Here is a 14,876-nt window from a genome sequence, read left to right on the forward strand (position 1 = left end):
CAGACCTGGGGCTTGGCCGTTCCCCGCACCAGCTCCAGGGAAGGAGGTTCGAAGGGAGTAGGTTAGAGCTGGCAGCCTCAGTACAGCAGCGCTTCTGGAAGGACTCGACCCGCAGCTGGAGTGGCCGTCACTCCTGCCCTCTGCATAGAGGCAGGCCGTTCTCCCACGTAGCCCCCTGCGGGGCCTCTCTCCATCCTCGACGGCCCCCATGCCTCGGACTCCGCTTCGCACGTGGCTGGGCTTTCGTCTCTCTCGCTGCCACGTCACCTCTGCACAGTCGTTCTGTGGTGTGTGTGTGTGTATTTAAATGAACTCCCCTGAGCTCAGTGTCTTCATCTGAAAGAGGAGGAACAATAGCAGTTTTGTCACTCTGTACCTGGCAGGCGCTATTTTTTTTTTTTTAAGGCAAGATTTGCTTGGAAGCCACAGTGTCTGCCCCGTGACGCCCTCTCTCCACTTCTGTCACAAGCCACCTGCCTTCCTGGGCGACCCGGCCCCCTCAGCCTGCCGCTTGTTAAGGGAGGTCATCTGGAAGGGGTGGTGACCCCCATACTTTCAGGGGGTTAATCTTCTGTGTCTCTTCCGAGGGCCGCCTTTCTTCGCAGCCTCATTTGTAATCGCAGATGAGAGGTCCTGACCGGCTGCTAACGGGAATTAGACCACAGATGAGCAGCCCCGGGAGGCACGAGGGAGGGCAGTCCTCACACCTCCAGGACCCACCCAACAGATAACCATCCCCCGTTATCCCTGCCTTTTCCGTTATACGTTGGCTTGGTGACGGAGAAGACGTGTTGGCACCGGGAGTCATTTCTGGATGACTTCATCTCTGGGCCTTGCCTCTCAAAATTCCAGCCAAATCAGCTCTACCCTTTAAGGGTTGGAAGCAGGGTCAGCATTCCAGAAGTTCCTTGTCACACCCAGGCTTTCACTGAGGTGACATTGGAGAGTTAGCATCCTAGTGCAGAGGGCTGTGGGAGGCGGGGGGTGGCGGGGTGTCTTGTCCCTGCCCCACACTTGTCTTTCTGGCTACACCTGCGTTGCTGGAGGAAAACCTCGCGCGTTGAATTGGCTCAGTGAGATCAGCACCACGGACAGCGATCAGGGCGCAGGGGAGACCCACCGGCGGGAGATCAGAGCAAAGGAACTGGCAGCAGCAGGGAAGATGCGCTGCAGCGGTGGGGTGTTGCTGGGGCTATTCTCGCTCTGAGTCACCCCTGCACCCTCACTTGTGTAGGGCTCCCATAAGCTGGCGTCCTCCCTTCCCTTTCCAGGAATGGTTGGGGGTGGGGAAGGAACAGGAAATCCTCACGCTAAGGTCTTGGGATTTTTGCCGGGAAATGAAAGGGGAGGTGAGATACCGCCCCGGCCCCCCGCCCCCACCTGCCCGGTGCTCCTGCCTTCCCCTCCCCAGCAAGGCCCATTTCTATACAAGGCCTGCTCTCCTCTGCCTCCAGCCCTGGCGAGTCGTGTCCCAGGCACTGAGGGGTGCATTCCCCAGCCCTGAGCTCAGCGGGTGGGAATGTGACTGATAAATCAGAGATAACCCCAGAGGGCAGGGCCTGTGGGCACCCAGGCTCGGGATAAAAGGCCCTGGATGCGGGAGGATCCAGGAGAGTGCCCGCCCGCGGAACGGGAGGTGAGCCGGTAAAACCCGGACAGAGCAGCAGCAGCAGCTTCTGCCCGCTTCTCCAGCAACATGGACCCGCAGACGGGGCTGTCCAGGGCGCTCTTGCTCCTTCTGTTCTTGCACCTGATGCCGCTAGGAGGTCGTTCGCATCCGCTGGGTGGCCCTAGCCCAGGCCCCCACTTGGAACTGTCCAGAGTCCAGGTGAGCAGGGCTGCATACAGGCATCAGGACTGGATACTGGGCGGCTGAAACGAGCAGGTCTCCGCCTACCGTCACAGAGGTCACCTTGGGAACCAGAAAATGGCAAGATTGGGAGCCAGGACCCTGTACCCAAGTGGTCGGTTCACTTGGGCACCATCGAGGGTGGTTGGGCTCAGGTGAGGGTTCCTGAGGCTCGGGCTCTCCCCATCCATTGCAGGAGCTGCGGGACCATCTTCCGGGCACAGCTGGGGAGCGGCAGGAGGAGCAGACCGCCCCGGGGCCCCTCCAGCAAGGACGCAGTTCTAAAGCAGCCGGGGCGGCCAGGCAGGCAGCTTCTGCTGCTGGCCTTGGGCCCCGTGACCATGTCCTCCAGAGCCCCAAGAGGATGCGTGACTCGGGCTGCTTCGGGGGCAGGATGGACCGGATCGGCACCTCCACTGGCCTGGGCTGCAATGGTGAGCTCCCTCCCAGCCACCCCGGGCACCCCCCACCCCCATTCCCATGGGTTCCACCAATACAGTCACACCTGGGTATGTTGTCTCTTGGGACCACACCCTGAGAAAGGGCCACCTGGACATTACTCCCTCTTGCTGACGGTCCTCAGGGCCAAGGGGGGCCTTTCTGGGACTACATCCCTGTGGACACCAGTCATGACCAAGCCCATGAGACTCACCCACCTTGCACCCACCACCTGCCTCTGTTATCACAAGCACAGAAATGGTTCCAGGTGGAGTTCAGTCCTACCTGACAGCCCCTCCTTGGAGCAGAGAGAGCCCTAAATATTTTCCTCCTGGCTTCCCCTCACCTGTTTATAGCTGTAAAGACTGAGGGCGGGGTCACCAGGGCGGCCACAATCCCATTTACAGATAGGAAACTGAGCATCCAAGAGATGGATTATTCCAAAGCCTCAAATATTCAGATCGGCTGAGGATGGGGCGGGACATGGTGGTGGCAGGGATGGCGCTGGGGGAGAAGCTCGGATCCGCCTGTCTCCCTCGCCAACACCATCACCACCCTCTCTCCCCACAGTGCTGAAGAGGCATTAGGAGCAAGTCCTGGCCGCAGAGATCTACGCCCGACTCACCATCGACCCCCTGGTCCCCTTTGAAGCAACTCCTATTTATTTATTATTTCTTAATTTATTGGATTGTTTTATATAAGACGGTTCTGACCTTTGAGCCCTAGTTTTCCATGATGAGGTAAAGTCAACATTAAAGCTTTTTCTTTGGAAACCGACTTGTCTCTGTGTATTCAGAATAATTCACCATAAAACAACCAAAAGCACCGAACAACAACAACAACCCCCAAACTTCGTGTTTGCTTGGAGGTCCCAACGGTGTCTTACTGGTGGGGACACAGCCTCAAGCGCTGGGCAAGCAAGGGGGGGGGGTTGGGGAGGCTTTCTTGTCTTTTCTGTTTTATTTTATTTATTTTTAAAATATATTTTTTATTGGTTTCAGAGAGGAAGGGAGAGGGAGTGAGAGAGAGAGAAACATCAATGAGGAGAATCATTGATCGGCTGCCTCCTGCACACCCGATACTGGGGATTGAGACTGCAACTCAAGCATGTGCCCTGACCGGGAATCAAACCGTGACCTCCTGGTTCATAGGTGGACGCTCACTCAATCACTGAGCCACGCCGCCAGGCGGGGAGGCTGTTTTCTCCTTTAAGAGTCTTCACGCTCTGAAATGTCTAGAAATACCTCAAGCAACTGGGACACTTCCCAGAGACTGTCTGTCAAAGAGCAGCAGGGGCCCTGGTGCTTACGTGCAGCCTGAGGGTGTGTCCCACTGGTCTCTCCTCTGCCTGCGGTTCCCTCAGAGGCCCTCTCCCTGGTGCCTGCCGTTTCCAGAAGGTCTAAGCTAACACCTCTGAGACTGGGGGCGGAGTGTGCATGTGTGTGTGTGCGTGTATGTGTGTGTGTGCGTGTATGTGTGTGTGTGTGCGTGTATGTGTGTGTGTGTGTGTGTGCGTGTGAGCCTGTGCAAAGGGGCCAAGACACATCTCATTTGCACTCCTGAACAGGGGTGAGCCCTCCATCCTCCCCCAAACCCCAGCTTCACGCCTCCAATTCATGACATCATCTGAAAGATGCCTTCAAAACCCCGAGTTTTACAGTATTTTCATTTCCCAAACCCACCAGCTTCGCAGAGTCGAACAAGAGGCCCAGCCTTTCAGAGTGCCCCTCCCCTGGGCCCTGCGGCATCACTGCCTCGCTGCCCCAGAGAGAGAAGCCCCTCATTTTCAGGCAGATGAGAAGACAAGCACCAGAATCCTGTGCTGCCTCGGTCAGCGGGGGGTCCCGGCCCTGTCATTGGGGGTACCCCTCCCCCCGCACCCTGCATTCTAGGCATCCCAGGCCACGCTGCTGAACCTGCACCTGCTCTTCAGGTTCCGGGGGCCATTCTGCTTATGACCCAACTCAGCAAAGGAGGCAGACTGTTATAACCCCATTTTACAGATGAGGACACTGAGACCCGGAAAAAGGAAGCTGTCCTACCGTCAGCATGCAGCCGCTCAGTGCCCGTGCTGAGAGTTGAGCGCAGACCCTAGGGACTCGTCCGCCTTGCTCTCTCTTGGAGCTCTGGCCTCGAACCGCACTCGCACCGTCATTCTGCTCGTCTCACCGACGTGTCTTTGAGAGAAAGGGAAGGAGTGGGTCTTTGTGCTGCTTCTCACTGTGACCCGCTGTGCACCAGAGATCACGGCTACCTAATGAGACCTACTGAGAGCTATAAAATGAGGCCTTAGGAGCAACTTACTTGCCGATAAAACGGTGAGCCAGCTTCCCCTATGTTCCTGACAACAGCTCTAGGAAGAATTCTAGTGACCTCCTACTTTACAGATGGGGAAACCGAGGCACAGAGAGGTGATGGAATTTGCTCAGAGTCACAAAGTGAGTGAGTGGCCGAGACAGGATTCCAGCCCTCCCAGCCTCGTCCTGGCCCCCAGGCCCCTAACCACGGCACCACCCGGCCTCCCCCATGCCAGTGAACCAGGCTTGCTGGGGGGATGGAAGTTTCATTTGGTGCCACTGCTCCCTTGCCTCCCTGCGCAGGTGATGAAGATAAGCCCCTCCCAGAACACCCAGCCAGGCCTTCACAGTCCTTCCAGGTGGGCCTGCTCTCCCATCAGCAGGGCTCCGGGGGTGGCGTCTGTACGATACAGACCCATCATTGGGGGGGTTCCAGGAAAGAGGACCCTGAGCAAGTGTGAAGGAGCCACATGTGATGGGCGGGGGCGGGGAGGGGCGGGTCTGAGGTCCCCAATGAACTGACCGCTCGCTCACGGAGCGCCCTCTGTTTGGTGTTTGTGGGCAGCATGGCGGCCCACACATGATCTGTGATGCTCCATAAACCAGCCTCCTTAACCTGTCCCCCCTCGTAGCTCTAACGGTGGCCATACCTCCCCGACTGCCCTATTGCCAACCTCGTCCCATAAAGAAGCTGCCGGACGTCACATCTCCAGGGATGCTTGTCCCTTGAATCTTCCCAGAAAGATGTGTTGGTGGAAACGCACCCAGGGAGGGCTGGCCCGTGCTGCCTTCGGAGCTGGGGGGAGGTTCGGGGTGGGGTGGGGGGGCAGACAGGCTGTGCTGGGCCGCAAATGTTAAGAACCAGGACAGCCTCAGGCCTGGGAGCTTCATCCGGTCGCTGAGCCTGCACCTGTGACCGTCTCCAGGTGTGCTCAGACCGCTCCTCCCTGGGGCAACTTTGACCCTTCTGAGCAAGAAAAAAAAAAAAAAGGCATTTCTCTTCCTGCAGAGCCAGAGCTAAACAAAACCACGAACTTGGCCATTTGTCTTTGTCCAGGGTGTGGTTCTCAGCCTCTGTCCCTGGGTCCATCGGATTTTTCACGCACAGCTTTAAGGATCAGTTTGATTCTACCGAGTGGCCTGTTTCTCCCGTGGGGTCAGGAGCCAGCCCCAGGCATTTCTGAGCCCAAACAAGGTGCCTGTCCTGGGACCTGGGCTCCCAGCCCTGAGCCTGGAGTGCTCTCCCCTCTGCTGGGCACTGTCCCTGCCCTTTCAGCCTCAGGGCACCTGGTGTAATTCCATTCAGCAGTTCGCACTTTCTCCCCCACCCCCGCCCCCATTTTATTTTATTATTTTTTTGTTAATCTTCACCCATGGATATTTTCTCATCGATTTTTAGGGAGAGTGGGAGGAAGGGGGAGAGAGAGAGAGAGAGAGAGAGACATGGATTGGTTACCTTCCAGTGCGCCCCGACCAGGGCTGGATCGAGCCTGAAACTGAGGCACGTGCTCTTGACCGGAATCGAACCCGGGACCCTTCAGTCCTTGGGCCGACGCTCTTTCCACTGAGCAACACCAGCCAGGGCCAGCAGTTCCCACTTTCCGCTGGCTGCCAGAGCCCATGGGCTCCCCTGGGGCGGGCAGGCGGTGCACTCGACCAGCATCCGGCAGGAGTTGGCGCTTACATAGCCCAGCGCCCTGGATTCCCAGGTGGGACCCATCTGAGCCTGGTTCCCAGAGTTCCCTGCGGGGAGGGAGGGTGAAGCTCCAATCGCCCCAGGTGGTCACTGATTTCCTTCCTATCCTCGTCCCTCCCCCACTCTCCTGGTGTTTCCTGGCATTTTCTCCAAAATAAACGACTTTTGCTGGAATCCTTGTCTGGATTCAGGAGACACTGGAGGGTGACCCCACCTTCGCCCCGGCCCCGCCCTCAATGATGAGAGCCCTGGGACCTTCCTGGGCTCCCTTCTCGGCTGAACCACCCAGGCAGGCACCGTGGCCACCCCCTCCCTCCTGGGCATCTCATGTACCTTGTCCTGCGCTGCCGCCCTGGCTTAGACCCTCACCGCTTGTGCAGCTTCCTCACTGGCCTCTCGTCCCCGGTTCCTGGTCGGGTCCTTCCCTCACCAGGGAGAGAGCAGAACCTTCATGCTTCAGCCGGAGGGCGACTCCCCTTCCCCGTGAGGCCCCCAGGGAGGGCCAGGTGCCCGTATGTACGCGGGGCAGGTCGTGTACAAGAGGCACTGAAGGCAAGCTCACTTATCCAATCATTTAGAAAATGAGTGGATGCTTTGCTAAAGCAGCAGCATGTGCCGGCTCTGTGCTGGGTGCTGGGTGCTGGGTGCTGGGTGCTGGGTGCTGGGATCCAGCTGAGCCATGCACAGCCTCAGAGCTGCTTAATCTCTTTCGGTGCACGGGGTGACACCCAACTAACTGAGCCGCACCCGCCAGGGTGTGCTGTTTGATGTTGGTAAGTTCGGGGTAATTTGTTACACAGCAATGGTTGACAGATACACTACCTCACTTCCCTTTCCCCCTCGCTCTTGCTTCCTTGGACCAGAACCCCCATAATGCTTTATGCAAATGGATTTTCCCTTGGGCTTTGTTTTCTAGGGGACCCGTTCCCGCTTCCCATCCCAGGAACCTCCACATTGTACCAAAGGAACAGAACATCATGTTCAAAGCCAGAAACAACCATCCCTACATATGCAACAGCATCCTACCCATTTCTCCCGACGGGGCCTTCTGCTTTAGACCACTTGGGTCTGACAGACTCGTGCCATGAATAGGGTGGGCTTCTCATACCAGTTATGCACGTGTGACACCCCTGGACCCTAGGGCTCCCCAAAGCTGCCCACAGCATCCCTATGGAGACACCCCGATTCTGGACTCTCCCACCCATTTGCAATGTTCATTTGATAGATGACCAATGTGGCTTCTTCCCAGTGGTAAGGAACTAAAGGCTTTGGTTTGGCAGCCAGTGGGAAAGGTGGGGGTGGATTTGGTTTTCTGTGCCTTTTACTCTTCTTCTCTCACTCTTACAGGCTGGTCCCTAAACACCCCATTGCATATTTGCCCTCCATACACCCCCTCCCCCCCAAACTGAGCAGGAGCATGGAAAGGAAGAGAAGCTTAACGTCAAGTCCGTTTCAGGCGCAAGCCCCTGGATTTCCTGGGATCTGGGGGAACACGTGTATTTGGGAATTGCCTGTGTTTTATCGGGGGCCCGTTAGTGCAGGAGGTGGTGTTGGTTCTATACAAAGTCCTCAGTGCAGCAAAAATGTTCTTTTTCTCCCAGTCCCTTCTGTGAACAAACAGACAAAGCCTGGCTCACCAGACACTCAGCGGCTGACACTGGATGCCCGTTCCAGCTCCACTCTGGGAGAGGGAACCCCACTTGAGTAAAAGAAAGTGGGTGAATTCTGAGTTCTCTTTCTGGAACCTTGAACAGGACTTCCTCCTCCTCCTCGGGCCTCCTGCAGACTCCAGAAGTGGCTCAGGACGGAAGGCAGTGTGGGCCCTCAGCGGCCACCCCCCACGATCGATCGATGCCCTCCCAGAGGTCCTCGCCAGCATCAAAGGCCTGTGTTAAAGGGCATCTCCAGGAGACGCCGTGTGACGCACGCAGCCGGAGCCCGGTTCCTCCCGGCATGGCTGCTCGCTGAGTCCTCTTGGCTAATAATAACCCTGCCAACCGAGCAATTAAGCTCTGGGCACATCCCAGGGGCTCATCAGGATGCGATGGTTCTTTGCCCCCAGAGCTTCTACTCAGGATGACACCCCTTTTGATTACAAGCTGAGTCTGGCCGACCCAAACCAGTGACTGAAGAGGCTCCTTTCTCCTGTCTCAGAATGAAACCACCGCCGCATCCTGCTCTCGCTGCGCTGCCCGAGAGCCGAGGAGAGGAGTGAGCACAGCTGGGGAGGGTCAGGCTGGGAGGGAGCTGGTCACCAACACACACTTCCTGAGCTCCTGTGCGGACGTGTTCGGTGTGTTAATGAGGTCAAGGAGGTCGGATGTGGCGCTGTCCTTGAGACAATCCACACACACACACACACACACACACCTGCCACAAACGCACAGCTGCAGCCCCTGGACAGGGGGAAGGTGAGGTGCCGCTCAGAGGCAGCCTGAGAGATGGGAACAGGGTGCATGTTACCAGGGACTGCACCAAAGGGCTTGCAAGGAGCCAACGTGCTAAGGAGCCACAATCTCCATGAAATGGCTTAAGAACATGGGCGTTGCTGTCAGACCTGGTGTTCAAGTCCTGGTTCTGCTGCTTATGACCTTGGGCAAGGGACCTAAGTTCTCAATCTCAGTTCTGTCCTTCAGTCCACGGAACCATACCATCCGCCTCCTGGGAGTATGACAAGCTTCAGACTCAAAGAATCTGAGCTCCTCCAGGCAGCAGAATGAAAAGGGGCATTGGCTCCATGTCTGTCTCCTCGGCACCTTGGAGGGGCCGTGGGGGTGCAGGGGGCGGAGCTCGGCAGGGGAATCACTGTGCTCCCCAAACTTTTCTTGGTGCTCATATTTGGGAGCTGAATTCTTGGGGCGTTCATCACCTTTGGTCCCCGGCTGAGTTAGGACTCAGAAAACTCACCCCTGCTTCCCCTGACCGCTGACAGCAGCTGCCAACAGGGAGGGCAGCCCCGTGGAGGGCGAGGCTCTGCCCTGGGCGCTGATGAGTCAGGTGTGAGGCCGGCGCGCGAGCATCTGGACTAATTTGTCCCTGCAGCCGGCTGCCCGCCACTTCCTCCTCTCCCACCCTTATTTGGAGGCCCTGACAGCTGAGCCGCAAACCATCGGGGCGATTCCCGGCACCGGTCCCGTTGCCCGGGAGAGAGCAGCCGAGGCAGAGGCAGCACATGGCTGTGAGATAACCAAGGACTCTTTTTTGCTCTTCTCACACCTTTGAAGTGGGAACCTCTTGAGGCAAATCAACAAGAATGTGGCTCTTGCCGCCGCCGAGGTTCCCGGAGGTAGCTGGGGCTGCTCAAGGCGGAGGGGCTGTGGAGAGCTCGGCTGGGCCGATAACTTTAAAAGGGCATCTTCTGCTGGCTCCTCACGCAGCGGCTTTATCGCGGCAAGTGACAGAATGGGGAGGGTTCTGTCCCCCTGGCGCTCTCGGAGGGCCGGGGGGGGCTATAAAAAGAGGAGGCACAGAGCAGCCGGGAGACGGAGCTGAGCGAAGGTCAGCAGAAGGGAACCGGAGAGGAGAGAGAGAAGGCAGCCAGCAGCAGACCACTCCCTGACCGCCGCCAGCATGGGCTCCTTCTCCACCATCACCGCCAGCTTCCTCCTCCTCCTGGCGGTCCAGCTCCCAGGGCAGACCAGAGCCAACCCCGTGTACAGCTCCGTGGCCAACGCCGATCTGATGGATTTCAAGGTAGGGGCTTGGTCTGGAGCCAGGGGGCTTGGGGAGACTCTGCCGGTCAGTGAGACCTAATCCGTCTCCTGTGTTTTCCCCTCGTAAAGAATTTGCTGGACCATTTGGAGGACAAGATGCCGTTAGAAGACGAGGTCATGCCCCCACAAGTACTAAGCGAGCAGAACGAGGAAGCTGGGGCAGTGCTCAGCCCCCTCCCTGAGATGTCTCCCTGGACGGGGGAGGTCAACCCAGCCCCGCGAGAGGGGGGTGTCCTTGGGCGGGGTCCCTGGGACTCCTCCGACAGGTCCGCCCTCCTGAAAAACAAGCTGAGGGCCCTGCTCGCGGCCCCTCGCAGCCTGCGGAGGTCCAGCTGCTTCGGGGGCAGGATGGACAGGATTGGAGCCCAGAGCGGCCTGGGCTGCAACAGCTTCCGGGTAAGAGGAACTGGGGATGGGAACGGGGTGGGGAGGAAGGCAGGTATGGTTCCGTGGAGAGCGCCTCGTCTTAGCAGCCACCACGGGGACGCCTTCCACAGGAGAGGGACCAGCATGGGCGCTACTCCCTTGGAAATGTCTGCCCCAACGGGGGGGGGGGGGCAGTCCCATGAATCTAGGGACCGTGGCATCATCCTCAGCTACAGTTTGCTGAGAAAAAACGTTACTGCCTGGAGCATCGGGTACTTAACGTGCTCAGGGGACCAAGTCGCCGTCAGACTGCTGGTTGGCAGGCGGTGTTCCTCCCCGGAACTGTCAGATCCCAAAGGTCAATTGGAACTGATTGGCCTTCTGAGCGTCCAGTGGGGAACTTGTTTGTTGGCTCGTGCAACTCAGAGGGTCATCGTCCGGCTGACGGGGGGCTGGTGGGAGGTGAGCGCAGTCCTGCAGCCGGCTTTCCCAGCAGAGCCAGGCCGCCACGCTAAGCAGGCCTGTGTTTTCTTTGTAGTACCGAAGATAGTGGCCGAGGACACTGGCCGGGCCTCGGGCTCCGGACTCCGGACTCCGGCAGACCCCACCCCCGGTCTCCCACGCCTCTCGGTCCCATCTCGTTGCCGGCAAGTGGAGTTGTGACGAGCACCCTATTCAAGCTGCCTGTCGACATGTCTCACATTTTACGCTAAATGTAGATAAGATGGCTTCCCCGTGGCTTCCCCGCCTCGCCCACCCCGTGCATTGAGTTTTAGGGTAACTCCTCACCTGTTACTGAAAGAGGTTTGGAAATGAATAAACTTCAGCACCTCGGACAGAAGCCGAGAGCGCCGGTGTGGGTGTGTTTCCTTCTGTTTGCGGGGCGGGGGTGGGGGTGAGGGCGGGGACGCGGCAAAAGAGCGCAGCCTGGTATTCCTTATCCTCTTACCTTTTGTCAGAATGAAGAATGCGCAGTGCCTCCCGCCCTCCTTTTAAAAATAATTAATAAACTTTGTTTCTAGAGCAATTTTAGGTTCACAGCGAAATTGAGCAGAAAGGACACATTTCCCAATTTCCCAGGGACCCCTTGCTCTCACATGCTCCACCTCCCCCATCCATCATCGACACCCTCCACTGGGGGATGCATTCGTTAGCTGATGAACCTGCACTGACACGTCATTGTCACCCAATTCCATAGTTTACACAGAGTTCATTCTTGGTGGTGTACATTCGGCGGATTTGGACAAATTGTGTCTTCCTTCCTTCCTTCCTTCCTTCCTTCCTTCCTTCCTTCCTTCCTTCCTTCCTTCCTTCCCTCCTTCCCTCCCTCCCTCCCTCCTTCCCTTCCTTCCTTCCCTCCTTCCCTCCCTCCTTCCCTCTATTATTTTTGGGGTGGGGGGTTGGATTTAAGCTGCAGTTCTGAACCTGCTCTCTCACTCCAGCCTCAGCACAGATACTGAAAAAGCCCCCAAGAGACTGACAGGGCATTTATTTTTCAGATTTGCTCTTATTCAGGATCCTTTTCTATGAAAAAGAAAACTTAAGCATCTACGCTTTCCTTTCCCCGGTTACACCCAATGTAGCTTGTATGCAATAGACGTGTTGCACCCCTAGTACCTTTTGGTTACAGCTTCGTAACAAAGGCACATTCATAGAAGGAAGGCACTACATTTTCTGATCCATCTGAGACAGCTGCTGCCGTGAGAGTTGCACTTACTGTTTTAAGAAGAGTAGGCAAAGAATGGGTTTAAAAGCTGAGCTAAGTGAAGAAAGAAATGTTTGCTATGCTGACAAACTGCAAGCTCATGCACCTTTTGGGTGCTAACATGTGTTTAAAAAATAGCCATTGCCTTTCACTAATTCAGGCCAAGGTGCCTGGACTTGTAGACTTTACTGAGGCGGGAGCCCCTGGAGAAGACAGTTCCGTTGTATTTGCTTCTGAAAAGGTGTCCTAAGCAGAAACCACCAGCCACTAAGCTCGCCTGCAACAGGGAGTAGCTCTCACACCCATTTCCCACCATCGCCTCCCTGTGCCTCTCTCTGATCAGCTTCTGCGACACTCCCCCTACATCTACACGACAGCTTCTCTGGGCCCTGATACATGCTGTTCCTTCCACCCAGAACACCCTTTATCCAGGGAACAGCTACTCAGTCTTCCTCAAGGCTCATCGCAAATGCCACCTCCTCCCTGAAGCCTTCCCTGATACCACATGCCCGGTATAAATTAAACTTCACTGGCAGTGTTTTGTGTATAACTATTTTACACACACACACACACACACACACAGACACACACACACACATTTGTATTGATTTCAGGGAGGAAGGGAGAGGGAGAGATAGAAACATCAATGAGAGAGAATCACTGATCAGCTGCCTCCTGCACGCCCCCTACTGGGGATTGAACCCGCAACCCCGGGCATGTGCCCTAACTGGGAATTGAACCGTGACCTCCTGATTCATAGGCTGATGCTCAACCACTGAGCCACACTGGCCAGGCTGTATAACTATTATAATAGGACAGTTTGTCTTGGTAGCAATTGTGTCTGCCCCTGGGTTGCAAGCTCTCTGAGGGTAACCGCCCCTTTCGGGCATTTACTCCCAGCAGCACATGCAGTCAACGCTCAGTAAGTATCAGTCCACTTGTCTTGGTCTTGTGTGGAAATTGGGAAAAGGGGTAATAAAGTAGCCACTGGCTCCCTGTCGAGGGACGGGGAAGCCAGAAGTGAATGATGTAGGGAGCGGAGACGAGGAAAGACCTCTAACCTCACCACTTGCACTGAAGACGGCCCTTGTGTGGACTTCACGCACAGGCGGGCAGACAACCGGAGAAGCAGACTGACAAGGACAAGGGGAGACGGAAGCAGCGCCTGCCCACACCTGGCCCTGGAGGTCTGGCCCTGGGCAGCGGGAGGTGCTAGGAGGGAGGGAGGGGAGCGGGCCATACTCCCAAGGTGCCACCGTGACACAGTGGGTCGCCTCAAAGTGCCAAATGCACAGAAAATGCTCCAGAAACAGGAAGCGTGGGGGTAGGTGAAGGGGACCGCATGAGAGCATCCCACCGCTGCTGGAATGGCAGCTGGAAGCAGATCAGCTAGAGGAAAAGGCACGTTTCTGGCCAGACCCGAAGTGAACACACAGCAACGGCACACGGTACTGGCAGAAGCTGCCGCAGGCCAGGCCTCTACGGGCTCAGCATCGACTTCACTTCCTCTGGTTGGTCCTCAGGGGAATCTGTTTGTGGGGCAAATTCCTAAACACAACACTGTCAGGAATATAAATGGGCTCCCCGCTCTGTGGGCTCCCCGCTATCGCTGTGGGCTTCCGCTATCGCTGTGGGCTCCCCGCTATCGCTGTGGGCTCCTCGTGACCGCTGTGGGCTCCCCGCTATTGCTGGGGGCTCTCCATGACCGCTGTGGGCTCCCCGCTATCTCTGTGGGCTCCCCGCTATCGCTGGGGGCTCCCCGTGACCGCTGTGGGCTCCCCGCTATCGCTGCGGGCTCTCCGTGACCGCTGTGGGCTCCCCGCTATCTCTGTGGGCTCCCCGCTATCGCTGGGGGCTCCCCGTGACCGCTGTGGGCTCCCCGCTATCGCTGTGGGCTCCCCGCTATCGCTGTGGGCTCCCCGTGACCGCTGTGGGCTCCCCGCTACCGCTGTGGGCTCCCCGTGACCGCTGTGGGCTCCCCGTTATCTCTGTGGGCTCCCCGCTATCGCTGTGGGCTCCCCGTGACCGCTGTGGGCTCCCCGCTATCGCTGTGGGCTCCCCGTGACCGCTGTGGGCTCCCCGCTATCTCTGTGGGCTCCCCGCTATCACTGGGGGCTCCCCGTGACCGCTGTGGGCTCCCCGCTATCGCTGCGGGCTCTCCGTGACCGCTGTGGGCTCCCCGCTATCGCTGTGGGCTCCCCGTGACCGCTGTGGGCTCCCCACTATCGCTGTGGGCTCCCCGTGACCACTGTGGGCTCCCCGCTATCGCTGTGGGCTCCCCGCTATCGCTGTGGGCTCCCCGTGACCGCTGTGGGCTCCCCGCTATCGCTGTGGGCTCCCCGCTATCGCTGCGGGCTCCCCGTGACCGCTGTGGGCTCCCCGTTATCTCTGTGGGCTCCCCGCTATCGCTGCGGGCTCCCCGTGACCGCTGTGGGCTCCCCGTTATCTCTGTGGGCTCCCCGCTATCGCTGCGGGCTCCCCGTGACCGCTGTGGGCTCCCCGTTATCTCTGTGGGCTCCCCGCTATCGCTGTGGGCTCCCCGCTATCGCTGCGGGCTCCCCGTGACCGCTGTGGGCTCCCCGTTATCTCTGTGGGCTCCCCGCTATCGCTGGGGGCTCCCCGTGACCGCTGTGGGCTCCCCGCTATCGCTGTGGGCTCCCCGCTATCGCTGTGGGCTCCCTGCTATCGCTGCGGGCTCTCCGTGACTGCTGTGGGCTCCCCGCTACCGCTGTGGGCTCCCCGCTATCGCTGGGGGCTCCCCGTTATCTCTGTGGGCTCCCCGCTATCGCTGGGGGCTCCCCGTGACCGCTGT

General features: G+C 58.0%; 2 protein-coding genes across 2 annotated transcripts; both read left to right on the top strand.

The window, feature by feature from the left end:
- Positions 1–1,608: 1,608 nt before the first annotated feature.
- Positions 1,609–3,063, top strand: NPPB (natriuretic peptide B). The gene is made up of 3 exons (XM_081085771.1): positions 1,609–1,828; positions 2,046–2,283; positions 2,858–3,063. Exons 1-3 carry the CDS (start codon positions 1,697–1,699, stop codon positions 2,872–2,874), a joined length of 387 nt encoding a protein of 128 aa, XP_080941897.1. The 5' UTR covers positions 1,609–1,696; the 3' UTR covers positions 2,875–3,063.
- A 6,601-nt stretch (positions 3,064–9,664) lies between these two features.
- NPPA (natriuretic peptide A) lies at positions 9,665–11,384 on the top strand. Its single transcript, XM_081086698.1, has 3 exons — positions 9,665–9,973; positions 10,063–10,389; positions 10,898–11,384. Exons 1-3 carry the CDS (start codon positions 9,851–9,853, stop codon positions 10,907–10,909), a joined length of 462 nt encoding a protein of 153 aa, XP_080942824.1. The 5' UTR covers positions 9,665–9,850; the 3' UTR covers positions 10,910–11,384.
- The last annotated feature ends 3,492 nt before the right edge of the window (positions 11,385–14,876 follow it).

This window comes from Myotis nattereri, assembly GCF_964212035.1.
Source record: "Myotis nattereri genome assembly, chromosome: 3".
In the NCBI taxonomy this organism is placed as follows: domain Eukaryota; kingdom Metazoa; phylum Chordata; class Mammalia; order Chiroptera; family Vespertilionidae; genus Myotis; species Myotis nattereri.

Excerpts from the sequence above, each read along its gene's own strand:
- NPPB (XM_081085771.1), top strand. The coding sequence starts at position 1,697 with ATGGACCCGCAGACGGGGCTGTCCAGGGCGCTCTTGCTCCTTCTGTTC. Across the intron at positions 1,829-2,045 it reads TGGAACTGTCCAGAGTCCAG|GAGCTGCGGGACCATCTTCC; the intron begins GTGAGCAGGGCT and ends CATCCATTGCAG.
- NPPA (XM_081086698.1), top strand. The coding sequence starts at position 9,851 with ATGGGCTCCTTCTCCACCATCACCGCCAGCTTCCTCCTCCTCCTGGCG. Across the intron at positions 9,974-10,062 it reads CCGATCTGATGGATTTCAAG|AATTTGCTGGACCATTTGGA; the intron begins GTAGGGGCTTGG and ends CCCCTCGTAAAG.